This window comes from Apus apus, chromosome 24 (assembly GCF_020740795.1).
Source record: "Apus apus isolate bApuApu2 chromosome 24, bApuApu2.pri.cur, whole genome shotgun sequence".
Taxonomy (NCBI): domain Eukaryota; kingdom Metazoa; phylum Chordata; class Aves; order Apodiformes; family Apodidae; genus Apus; species Apus apus.
The window spans coordinates 1,037,183-1,049,622 of NC_067305.1; the positions used below are offsets into that span (position 1 = coordinate 1,037,183).

Consider the following 12,440-nt stretch of genomic DNA (forward strand, 5'->3'; position numbering starts at 1 on the left):
AGTACAGGCTGGGGGCTGACCTGCTGGAGAGCAGCTCTGGGGAGAAGGACCTTGGGGTCCTGGTGGACAACAGGCTGACCATGAGACAACAATGTGCCCTTGTGGCCAAGAGGGCCAATGGCCTGAAGGGCATCAAGAAGATGGTGCCAAGAAGCAAACTGACTCTCCTTCCCCTCTACTCTGCCCTGGTGAGGCCACATCTGGAGAACTGATTCAATTCCAGGCTGCACAGTTGATGAAGGACAAGGAACTACTGGAAAGAGCCCAGCACAGGCCACAGAGATGCTATGGGGACTGGAGCATCTGCCTGTGAGGAAAGGCTGAGGGAGCTGGGGCTGTTCAGCCTGGAGGAGACTGCGGGAATCTCATCAGTGCTTATAAATGTCTACAGGGGGTGTCAGGAGGATGGGACCAGCCTCTTTGCTGCAGTGTCCAGTGGCAGGACAAGGGGCAATGGGCACAAACTGGAGCACAGGAGGTTCAAGTTAAACATAAGGAAAAACTTTATTGTGAGGGTAACAGAGCCCTGGGACAGGCTGCCCAGAGAGGCTGTGGAGTGTCCTCTGGAGACATTCCAAACCTGCCTGGATCTGTTCCTGTGGGATCTACTGTAGGTGATCTTGCTCTAGCAGAGGAGCTGGACTAGGTGATCTTCGGAGGTCCCTTCCAACCCTGGTAACTGTGACTGTGAAATATAGAGAGCAGAGTGAATAGAGCAGGGGGAGGCAAGAAAAGCAGCTGGCACTGGCACCAGGGTGCTACTGTGGGACAGATGACAAGTGGGAAACTTAGCTAAGAACAAGGGGAAAAACTGAAAACTGATGGAACTTGTTCCTTCTTAGAGCAAGTGAGAGGAGCAGGGGGTCCAGGGGAGTAGGAAGGTGCTACAGAAACCGTGGCAGGACAGGGCTGAGCAAGGGCTGGTAGTGCTTGTGCTGGCGGGGCCGTGTGGCAGAGCTCAGCTCTCACCAGCCTGTCCCAGATCATCTCAGCTTGAGCAGCTGAGCCGGGACGTGCTGCTCTGCTGTGGGGGGAAGAGCCCTTTGGCTGTGCCATGGGGAGCAGGGCTGGGGAGCAGACGCAGTCACAGCCCCTTCCCACTGCAGGACCATGCAGGGTCTGCTCACTGATCCCTGTGCCGAGTGTTCCAGCATTGAAAGAAACAAGTTTGTGTCTTGTGCAAAAACTTGGTGCCGTGTTTGTAACAACAATTTCCCTTCCTCTGGCTGGTGCCAGAAGCATTTTGTCCTAATCCCCAGGCTCAGAGATTTCAGTTGTAGCAGAGCCTGAGCTGCTTTTCAGCCCAGGAGCAGCTTTGTGCTCCAGGTCTCTGTATTTAATTAGCTCAGTTCACAGAAATCAATGTGATGTTCTACATGCTGAGGTAGGTTTGTGTTTCAGGGTAAGACATCAAACATCAGCCTGTTTAATTTTGGTTCCCCTTTTACTTGCAAAGCCAAACAATTATTTCCTCCTCTTCTGTTCCTGTACTTCAGGGGAGCTTTATCTGTATCCTTGCAATTCCAGTGTCCTAGTCTGTGTTCCTGCCCCTGCTGTGGGAGTGGTGGGGCTGGAAGCCACTGTGTGACTGAGCAGGTGGCACAGGACAGGGGTGCAGGAGCAACATGTCATGCTGGGGATCCTGATCCTCTCATGCACTGTGTGGAGGGTGAGATGGTCCCTTCACCTCCTCCCCTGTACATCTGTGCTGTGGGGAGGTAACAACTGTGTCTGTTCTCTGGACTGTGACAGCTGATGGAGCAGGGGCAACTGCATTAGCACCTGTTTGCTTAATGAAGGGCTGGTGCCAAGACCAGCATCTGCTGTGGCGATACAAAGCTGATCCAAATCCTTGTGTCTGCACCTTTCTGTGTCTGGTCTTTCAGGGTGAAACCAGGGCAAGTTCATGCTCTCTTTTCTACTTGCTAGGGTGGATGACTTCCCTGGAGACAGGGTAGCGTGTGACAAATGCAAACAGCTGATGAGACCAGAGTAAGGCAAAAGAGAAGTGCAGAGCTGGAAATAGGTTCTTACATAAAGGGCTAGTGCTTCAATCTCATTAGTGTCTTAAGGAGCAGACACTTGGTGGCCTCTGACTCCTTCAATGCGAACCACAATCTGATCAGCAATCGGCTTTGGGAACCTGGCTGGTGCCACATGGCACAATGACATGGCCAGTGCCCCTCAAGCAGCAGCTCCCCACCGCTCCTCTGAGCTCACAGCTCTTGTCCCAGTCAGTGTGTGCCTGGTGGGAGCGTCCCCATGAAGCCAGAGCTGCAGTCCCACAGCCCATGACAGGAACTGCTGCTCCGGAGGGTCAGGCACCATGAGGCAGCTGAGGGTGAGACGTGCGAGTCTCTCTGCCAGCCTGAAGATCGGGGACCACCGGGGCTGCTGCCGGACGCCGGAGGAGGAGGAAGTTCACATCCCCTTTGCGCAGGACAGCCTGGTGAAGCCATGGAGCTCCATGCAGAATGTGATGGACGGAAGCCAAGAGAAAAGCAAGACTCCCACCCAAAGGAACAAGTACTTGCTCAACATTAATGTTGGTGGCAAATTGTTCCAGATAGCTTACAAGGTAGCAGCCCGGTATCCCATCACCAGGCTTGGGAAGCTGGCCCTTTATACAGACCCTATGAAGAAGCTGCAGCTCTGTGATGACTACTCAGTGCAGAAGAACGAGTACTTCTTTGACAGAGATCCCTCAATTTTCCACTACATCTTCCACTTCTACTGCAGTGGGGTCCTGTGGATAATGGATGAGATATGCCCCAGTAACTTTGTGGAGGAAATCGAGTACTGGGGAATCCATCTGAAATACTCCCAACGCTGCTGCCGGATCCTGTTTGAGGAAAAGCAAGATGAACTCAGTGAGTACTTGAAAATAGAGAGGGAGCTGGAGGCAGAACTGGAGCCCCTGCACTCAGTGGAGCAGTTTGAGGGCAAATTTCTGGGACGGTTTCGGAAGATGATCTGGAATCTCATTGAGAACCCGTTCTCTTCTGTCCCAGCCAAGATCATTGCTGTCACGTCAAGCTTCTTTGTGCTTATCTCCATTGTGGGCATGACACTGAGCACAGTGGAGGAGATGAAACACAAAACAGCCAAGGCGTGGATGGAGCAGTTGGAGATGATCTGTGCCATCTTCTTCACCTCCGAATACCTCATGCGGCTCATTTCTTCTTCCAGTGTCAAGAACTTTTTGCGGGCAGCGTTTAACGCTGTAGACCTGGTAGCCATCCTGCCCTTCTACATCCAGGTCCTCTTTGAAAATCTAGACGAAGGAGACATGCTTTACCATGAGGAACTGCACAAGATGGAGAATGTGAGCAAGCTGGGCAAAATCCTCAAGATCATCAAGCTCATGAGGATCTTCCGCATCCTCAAGCTGGCACGTCACTCCACGGGCCTCCGGGCCTTCGGCTTCACTATTCGCCAGTGCTACCAGCAGGTTTGCTGCCTCTTTCTCTTCATTGCCATGGGGATCTTCATCTTCTCTGCTCTCATGCACTCAGTGGAACACGATGTCCCAGACACCAGCTTCAGCAGTATCCCCCACACGTGGTGGTGGGCAGCGGTAAGGTGTGAGCACCTTCTTCCAGAAAGGGGTGCAGTGGGGCTCCACGGCAGGGGCTGCTGGAGGGATGCAGCACTGCTGCTGGCCAGGAGGCAGAGAAAGGCCCAGTCTTCCCACCAGTAATGGGGGGAAACCTGCAGCCCTGCATGCTCTGAGAAAAGAAGTCAGAGATTTGGACTAAGCTCAGAGGCTGTGCTGGGGTGCGATGGTGGGACAGAGGTGGTGGCCTGGGGACCTCCAGGCCTGGGCTAGTGACAAGGGAGGTGGGACTCAGCCCAGGCTTTACCTGTCATGGGACCCAAGAGCGGGGTGGTTGTGGTTCCCCCGTGGGCACGGGGACAGCACCCCAGAACTGTCTGAGGCTTGTGCAGCGTTGTAACCCAACTGGGCTTCTGGGGGGGTCAGGGCTTGTGGGGCTCAGCCGGGGGACCCAGGGCTGCATGTGGGAACATGGTCACCCTGTGCCTGAGCACCTGCCTCGGGAGGGGACCCAGACCAGGCTGTGCTGCAGCTGGGGACAGGAGCCCTTGTTTGCTCTGCAGAGCCAGGTGCTGTGACAAACCCAGGATAACCTCTGAGGTGAGGAGCAGCCAAAGCGCTTGAGAGCCCAGGGTTACCAGGGCACCCTGATTTACAGACAAAATGATCTCACAGATCACTTCAGCTCCTGTAATCCCCCTTGGCCACCACAAGCTGCCTACTTCAAATTTATCCCTCCTTGAGGAAGTGCAAAATCACTCCATGAAATCAGATTTGAGTATTTAAGCGTCACGGGCAGATCCTGTCCCCGCTCAAGACGGCTCTGTGCAAAGCCCAAACCTCTCTGCCTCAGCTCTCACCCTGTCCCCATCTGCTCCCCTGTCAGCCACACGTGGCTCCTCAAGGTGCATTCCTGGGCAGTGCCTGTTTTTCCTGGGGGGAGGATCTGGGAAGCTTTGTTCCCGGGACTGGGACAGGAAGCACCGGAGCCGCTGCTCGGTGGGGCAGGAAGCTCCAGCAGACAGTCTGGCTGCTGGGGATGGTTCCACTCGATGTCCAGCTGCGTTTGCAGAGACACACACACAGGGGATCAGGGAGGAGGAAGGTTTGCCTCTGCTCTCTGCTGTTGGAGCCTCATCCAGCCCATTCCTTGGGCTCTCCAGCCCTGCCAGCCTGTGGAGCTGAGCCCTGCCCTTGGCACCATTCCCAGGGGACACCCGGGTCCCACACAGGGGCAGAGGGAGGTGGGTCCCAGCACCTGCAGGCTGGGTCTGCTGGGCTTGTTCACAAGCCTTGTTCACAAGGACTTTGTCCTTTCCCTCCTTGCCCAGGTGAGCCTCTCCACTGTGGGCTACGGAGACACTGTGCCCGACACGATACTCGGCAAGTTCGTGGCATTTGCCTGCATCTCCTTTGGCATCATCCTCAACGGGATGCCCATCTCCATCCTCTACAACAAGTTTTCTGACTACTACGCCAAGCTGAAGGCCCATGAGATGGAGACCAGCCACTCACTCAAGTTCTCCAGGAGACTTGACCTGAAAAAGCGGGTCCTGCGGAAGCTGTCGGAGTGCTGCAGAGCTGACTGCCACTGACCACCGGCCTGGCACCCCCCTGCCTGTGCTGTCACCTTCCACAGCATCATGTGCCGGCCCCGCTGTCCCTCAGTGTGGTCAGAAAAGGCCCAGCTAAAGAGCACACTGGCTGGCAAGGCAGGTATGAGTCAACCCGAGGACATGGGAGTGAGCAGGGGGACACGTGGGGCTGAGCTCTGTCACCTCTCTGAGGATGGTAGAAGTGGACACCTGTGCTGAGGTGGAGCCCAGTGTGACACCAGCCCAGGAGCTGCTCTGCTCCCGGGTTCAGAGGGACATACACAGGCTCCCCCCACCAGGCAGGGCCTGGGAGCCCACGACTCCTTCTCAGCCAAGCAGATGTTTAGGCAAGGCTGAGCCCAGCGTGGAGCTTTGGGTGAAGGCCCCCAGGAGAGCCTGCTGCCCTGCGTCCTTCCAGCCAAACCCTCTTTCCTTCCCACTGCCCTGGGAGGCTGGGGACACAGTCCTGGCTCGGGATGTTGCTGCACTGGGAACTGTGGGCACCCTGAGGGTGCAAAGCTGGTAGTCAGAGCATCCCCAGGAACAGGCACTTAATAAACCAGCAAAACTGTTTGTTGTCTTGGCTTATTGGCTGGTCAGTTTGTGTAATTCAGTAAACTGCTAATAATTCAGGGCTGAGGAGGGGATGTCACCTCAGGTCTCACAGCCACCTCTCCTGCTTGTTGGTGGGATGATGGGCCCTCATGGGATGCAGTTGAGCCTGTCTGGGTGTTGGTTTTGGGATGAGGAGCCCAACCCTAGGGGCATTGGAAGAGAAGCCAGGACACCTGCATGTGCTCAGGGTGCACTGGTTGGCTCTGCCCTGGGTTGACATCCCAGTGGCACTGGGGGACAGGGAGGGACATGTCTGTGGGGCACAGGGGAAGGTTTTGCCCTCTGGTGTGGGCCTGTACCTAGTGAATGGGCTCCTGGGAGGGTTCACCCTTCTCCTGGGAAGGGAAAGAGGGACCCAGGCTGTGGGGCAGGCAGTGGTGGGGAAGGGCTGGCAGCTGCTGATGCTGCTTTTGTGGGAGTAGTGGGAAGAAACTGGTGCCCACCAGGCCAGGGGCAGGTTTTGTTCACTTGCAAACTGGGCTTGGAGCTGAAGTGGTGTTGGGTTGGGTCCCAGTGTCTGTCTGGGACCATGGTTAAGCTGTGCTGTTGGAAACTGCTGGAAAGAGGCTTTGGAGAGGCTGAGCCCTCTGAGCCCACAGCCGTGCTCCCACCGTGTCCTGGACCACAGGGACATGGGCAAGTGCCAGCAAATGCAAGACAGGGACCCCTGCCCTGACTCCCAGCACTGACCAGCCCCACAATATTGGTCAGCTCTGTTCTATACTGGGTTTCTCTTCCACAAGGAGCCATCTCTCTGTGCATGGTGCAGCTATGGTGCTTATCTCGATTTGGGGGCCATTCTTCCCCACCCCCCACGGCAACATCACCTCTACATCCCCCTTCAACTGCACCTTCCCACGTGCCCCCGTTGCCTGCTCAGGGATCCCTCCCCATTGTGGGCTGGCTGGTGGATCCTGGGATCCTTCTGCTTCCAAGGAATGGGGCTCAGCAGCCAAACCCTCCTGCCTCAGAGGCTGTGCTGCCCCTGAACCTTCATCCCTCTGCTTGCTCCAGCCTCCCCTCTGCCCACAGGGCTTGGCTAACCCTCCACCACCACAGCCCTGGCAGCACTCCCCCCCAAGCAGCCCCTCAGAGATCAGCACCTTTAATAGTTCCTCTGAATTCATTTTACAAGTCACAACAATGCAGAAATGTACAGACATTTACAGGACACTGTACAGGAGGTTTCTGTCATATATTAGTGCTCTTGCTATATACATATAGTACAGCCTGCAGGAAGCCTCTGCGTGGGCAAGGGGCTCTGTACCCCTGCTCTGGGCACCCCAAAGTGCAGCTGTTGCCCTGGGGCTGCCCAGTTGCACAGGCTCGTTCAGGTCAGTTTAATCAGAGCTGGGCCCTGAGCTGCCCTGGGCACTGCCAGGGGTGACACCACCCAGGGCAGAGCCGGGAGTTCCCTTTGCTTGTCCTGGTTTTGTGGCACAGACCCTCACCGAGATGCTCTGGAGGGAGAGGGAGCAGCCTCTGCCGTGGCAGCAGTTCCACCTTCCTGCTCCTCCTGCCTCAGTGGCAGCCGCAGCTGCCGGCCACCATGCCATCGTACTGCTTGAGCACCACGTTCTCGTCATCGTCGAAGTAGAGCAGGTTGATGGAGTAGAGCTTGTCAGGCACACAGCAGGGGCTGCTGACACCCTCGCTCAGCTTGAGGGCGTTGATGATGGACTGCACCGTGGCGTGGTTTGTGGGCCGCATGTTCTCACCCAGCGGGAAGGGGCAGGAGCCCTTGCAGTGGTAGGCGTTGTACCCTCGTGGTGAGATGATCCAGCCGGACCAGCCGATCTCCTCGAAGTCCACGGACAAGGGATGCCTCTGGCAGGGCTGGAGACGGTCCAGGGAGCGTGTGCTGCGCAGCCGGGCCTGCCTGGGCACTGACAGCTCGGCGGGGAGAGGAGCCTGAGGTTGTGAATCTGCTGGAAAGGAGCACCCAGTGCCATTAACCATCACATGGGCCTGGAAGAGGGAGAATACGGCACAGCCTTCCCGGTCACCCCTTCCAGTAGGTTTTGTCTGCAGCCATCAGCTGCAGCAAGTTCTTCAGTCATAGCCTGTCACCATTCCAGCCACCAGGAGGTGACAACCTCACAGTGCCCGGGCTGCCCTCACCAGGGTGAGCAAAGCCCAGACTGACTTCTGTGAGCCTGCACAGACTAAACCCAAAAGGAGACTGCCTCTCCCTCCAGCTGGAGAAAGAGGTTTGGATTTGAAGGAGCCTGTGTGCAGGGAGCACCCCGGGGCCCCATGGGTGAGGAGGGGACAGTGGCACCAAAGGAGCCGTGCCAGGGCGTGTGGGACCCACCTGGGAAGCCAGCCACGGGTAGGGATGCTCCCCGGCGCCCGTCATCCGTGAACAGGACCAACATGGGCTTCTTGCTCTCGTGGTGGTCCTGGCTGGATGCAAACTGCAGTGGGGGGGGGTCGAGCGGGCTCCCACCCAGGCCCTGGACAGTCACCAGCAAACCCTGGTTGCTGCTTTCATCTTCAGTCCAGTCGCGAACCTGGGGAACCAAAGCAGTGTCACTGCAGGGCCAGGACAGGCACTGAGCTGGTGTCCCCATGGCAGGTGCTAGGCCTGCAGACCCGGGGCAGCAGGAACTGGGACCCTCCAGGGCCACACTCTGTCTCCCAGGCACGGGAAGGGGCTGTGCCACTCAGGGGCTGGCACAGGGGACAGTGTGGCAGGAGCCAGCGCCAGCATCACCTGCGGGGCAGTAGGATGGGTCTGGGGCAGGATGGAGCAGCCTCTGGGGCGCTTGGCAGGGCTCTTACCTCCCCTCCCAGGGCCTGTAACCCCCACGTTGCTGCAGTGACTACAGACAGGGAATGCATTGGGGCCCAAAAAGCCACTGTGGGTGACACGGGTTTTAAAAAGCTCCTGCAAACCCCTGGGATTCCCCCTGTGCCACCAGAACCAGGGGAAAAGCAACTCACAGCTTCCGTGATGGCAAAGACCTCCCAGCCTGAGCCCTGCAGAGAGACCAGCCTGGCTGCCAGCAGCTTCTTCCCTCCTGGGGCGTCCAAGTCACTCCTCTCCAGCACTTGGTAAACACTGACCTGGGGACAGCAGCAGAAGGTGGTCACCACCAGCACATCCTGCCCAAGGGAACCACCCTGGACAGAGGTACCAGGGAGAAAAAAGGTGGGTGTTGGGGGAGTCATCAGCTTCCATTTGTCACAATCTGTGGGTGCCTTGGCTGGTGCAGGCACAAAGCAGAATGATGTATAAGGACCTGCCATGGTTAAATCGTGGTTATTGAATGTCACAGAGCTGGGCTGTGCTGCTGCTGCAGGTGAGGGACCACAGTGTGCCAGGCACAGCTGGGACACATCCCCATCCCCATCCTGTCCCCATCCCCACCACATCCCTGTCCCCCTCCTCACCTGGCAGAAGTGGTGCCTTTTGGGCCCGTCCGTGACCCTCGGCCAGAGGCGGAAGAGGTGCAGCTCTGCTGTCAGGATCTTCTCATTCTTGGCCACGCTGGAGAGGACAAAGAGGAACCGCATCTTCTCGCCGTGAGCTGGAGGGAAGGACAGGTTGAGAAGCGGAGCCAAACCGGGGGCGGCACCTCCCACGCCACGCTTGGCCCCACCTCTGCCCTTACTTTTATCCAAGAAGCTGCGGACCGTGTTGCCCTCCAGGATATCAGGGTTCTTGGTGACACCGTCCGCGTTGGCAACGGTGTTGAACAGATCCACCATGTACTGGGGCGGCTGTTTGAAGTGAGCAGGGGGTGGTGGAGGGTCTTCCATGCCAAAGACTTCCAGCAGCCTCTTCAGAGCCTCAGCCCTCCGGGCGCTGGCTGAGCTTGGGAATGCCGGCTCAGCCAGGGCCAGCAGCAGCAGGACAGTCCCCAGCATCGCTCTGCTGTTCCTACCCCAGCTCAAATCCTCCCCAGTGCTGCATTTATAACTGGCTGGAAAGATGGACTGGAGTCAAATATGCACAAGAGCAATCAGGAGGGTAAAGAGAGCTGATTGCCGTGCTAACAAGGTGTGAAGCTGGGCTGCTGGGCACCCTGCGCCAATTAGCCCCAGTACACAAGCTGGAGCGGAGGAGGAATCCCCCCGTGCTCCCCAGGGCTGGTGGGGACACAGGGACACCGTGGTCTGGGGCTACAAGCCCCTTGACAGGGCCTTGCCTGGGCTCTCCCTAGGGGACTAACTGTTGTTTAATGATGGCACTAATGGGACAAGCAGGAGGACCTTTGTGTGGAGGAATGCAGCCCTGGGCCACCATCCCCATGCCAGCCCTGTCCTGCTGTCCTGAGCATCGGTGGGGCTCAGTGTCACACCGGTGTCCCCACCCCATGGCCCTCTCAGGTGCCCAGGGACCCCTCACACAGCAGGGGTGGCCCAGCCCATGTCACCCAACGCTGCCCCAGCTGCATCTCCCACGTGAAGGGCCTGGTGAGCTGAGCCCACAGGGCAGAGCTGGGTTTTCAACAGTGAACTCGTGGCCCTGGCGCTGGGAAATAACTCAGCAGCAGGAGCAACCAAAACCAAATTAAGTTGGGTTGTTCTGTTTTGGTTTGGTTGGTTTGTTTGTTTTTAAATAGCCAGGTGGCTTCCTAGGGACTTGAAGGCATTTGCTGCTAATTCCTGAGTGCTCAATATGAATGAAATATCATCAGAGCCTTCCGGACTACAGAGGATGCAATAAAAAAACCCCACAATTATTTTGCTTATATCCCCCAGCCACAGCAGGTTGGTGAGGGTGGAGATGCTGTCACAGTGCACTTCTCTTGCTGTTTGCCGTTTGTTTTTATGCCAATGTGACTGAACCGGGAAAAAAACTCTGCGATAAAATACCCACCATCAGAGAAAAGGAGCAGGATTAGAAAAGCCTGATGAGATCCTACAGGGAATAGGAACCCCCCTGTGAATGTGGCTCAGAGGAACCTGCTCTGGGGAAGGACGGGCACAGAGGGGAAGGTGCGGGAGCGGCAGCACCGTCTGTCTGTCCGTGCATCTGCAGCAGGACGGGCCTGTGCTCCCAGTCAGCACAGAGAGAAGCTGAAGGCTGCTTGCCTGGCTGGTGTCTGTAATTCATTCCAAGCCTATGCTTGGCTGGTGAAAGGGCTGTTAATTATCCTGAATAGGCAGGGAGGCAATGACAGGCTTGAGTTAATAGAGGAAACTGTTGGTAGCCTCTGGATCCTTTCCTTCCTCTTCCCGGCTCACCCGTATCCTGCAGGAAAACTGGGGCTCCTTGCAGAGGGGCCATCACTGCCCCAAAATACCTCCCTACCTGCTGGCCTCTCCTCCCCAGCTCCTGCCCCACACTGGGTCACTGGGGCCGTGCAGCCCCAGCCCGAGCCCGACGCCGCATCCCGGGCACACGCTGCGTCCTCCCTGGGGCCCTGGAGCTGCACACAGAGCCCCAAGGAGCTGCCAATTGCCCGGGAGGTTTGTTTTACAACCTGCAAACCATTTTCTAGGGGGTTCATTTATACAAGCCCTGTTTAAAATAGCTGTTATTAAAACAAAACAAAACAAAACAAGTAGCCTTCTCTCATTTACATACGTCGCAGACAGTCTGGCAGGGGCTTGCAGGAGCCCCCCCCGCAGCTCCTGCCCCGCTGCCCCCGGCCCTGGAGCTGTTGGTGGCAACAACCGTGCGAGGCTCCTGAACTGGGTAGGACTGAGGGGTCTGGGGGCTGGAGGCAGCTCCTGCCCAAAGCAGGTATTTCTCCCTGCAGTTATGGACAAACTCCAGTCGGTCCCCGCCCCTCGCACACCAGGACCTGCGTTTCATCACCTGGAAGGAGGGCAGGTGCCCTGGGGCAGGGTCGGGGAGAATGGAGGAAGCTTTCTGCAGTACTTGGAGGGACTACAGGAAAGCAGGGGAGGGACTTTGGACAAGGGCAGGGAGTGATGGGACGAGGGGGAACAGTTTGAAACAGAAAGAACAGAGATTTAGGTTGAATATTAAGAAAAACTTCTTTGCTGTGAGGGTGGTGAGAGCCTGGCCCAGGTTGCCCAGGGAAGCTGTGGCTGCCCCATCCCTGGCAGTGTTGAAGGGCAGGTTGGATGGGGCTTGGAGCAGCCTGGGCTGGTGGGAGGTGTCCCTGCCCATGGCAGGGGGATTGGGACTAGGTGAGCTTTGAGGTCCTTTCCAGCCCAAACCTGTCTGCATTTCTATGATTCTCCTTGTGGCATCTGTTCCTTCCTCCTGGTGTAACTCTGAACTGCCTCCTCCCTCTCTGCCTGTCCAAAGCAGGGTTATTTCTTTCTTTGTGCTTCCCTTTGCATTTGCCCCGTTTTTGTGCCTGCAAGCAACACAAAGTGCTGCCTCCATGGCCTGAAACAACTGTCTGGACCCACCCTGCCCCACAGCATCCCCCTCCTCTTCCTGCCCCACGGCATTCCCAGCAGGCAGGGGACAGCAGTGGCAGATCTCGGGCTGGAGAAAGCCACTGTCAGCACCCTCGTCCCGGCTGTGTCTGCCCTCACAGGGGACCATAAGCTCTATAAGCAGCTGCCCAAGGGGCTGAATCCGGCGTCACCACCAGCACTCGAGGTGCTGACGTAGCCCAGGGGCTGAGCGACCCAAAATCTGCTCCTGTGTCACCCTCCCAGATCCTTCCTGGGAAGCAGCAGATGTGAGGAATGGGAACAGCCCAGCCCGGCCTCAGCGTGTGTGCAGCTGCAGCGGGGAG

The 12,440-nt window shown here is 57.2% G+C and overlaps 2 protein-coding genes across 2 annotated transcripts; one reads left to right on the forward strand and one right to left on the reverse strand.

The window, feature by feature from the left end:
- Positions 1 to 1,948: 1,948 nt before the first annotated feature.
- LOC127394085 (potassium voltage-gated channel subfamily V member 2-like) lies at positions 1,949 to 5,709 on the forward strand. Its single transcript, XM_051639827.1, has 2 exons — positions 1,949 to 3,577; positions 4,888 to 5,709. Exons 1-2 carry the CDS (start codon positions 2,327 to 2,329, stop codon positions 5,149 to 5,151), a joined length of 1,515 nt encoding a protein of 504 aa, XP_051495787.1. The 5' UTR covers positions 1,949 to 2,326; the 3' UTR covers positions 5,152 to 5,709.
- A 1,578-nt stretch (positions 5,710 to 7,287) lies between these two features.
- Positions 7,288 to 9,639, reverse strand: LOC127394086 (bone morphogenetic protein 2-like). The gene is made up of 5 exons (XM_051639828.1): positions 9,384 to 9,639; positions 9,163 to 9,299; positions 8,713 to 8,835; positions 8,081 to 8,279; positions 7,288 to 7,691 (listed from the first exon to the last, which is right to left on the reverse strand). Exons 1-5 carry the CDS (start codon positions 9,637 to 9,639, stop codon positions 7,288 to 7,290), a joined length of 1,119 nt encoding a protein of 372 aa, XP_051495788.1.
- Positions 9,640 to 12,440: the final 2,801 nt, after the last annotated feature.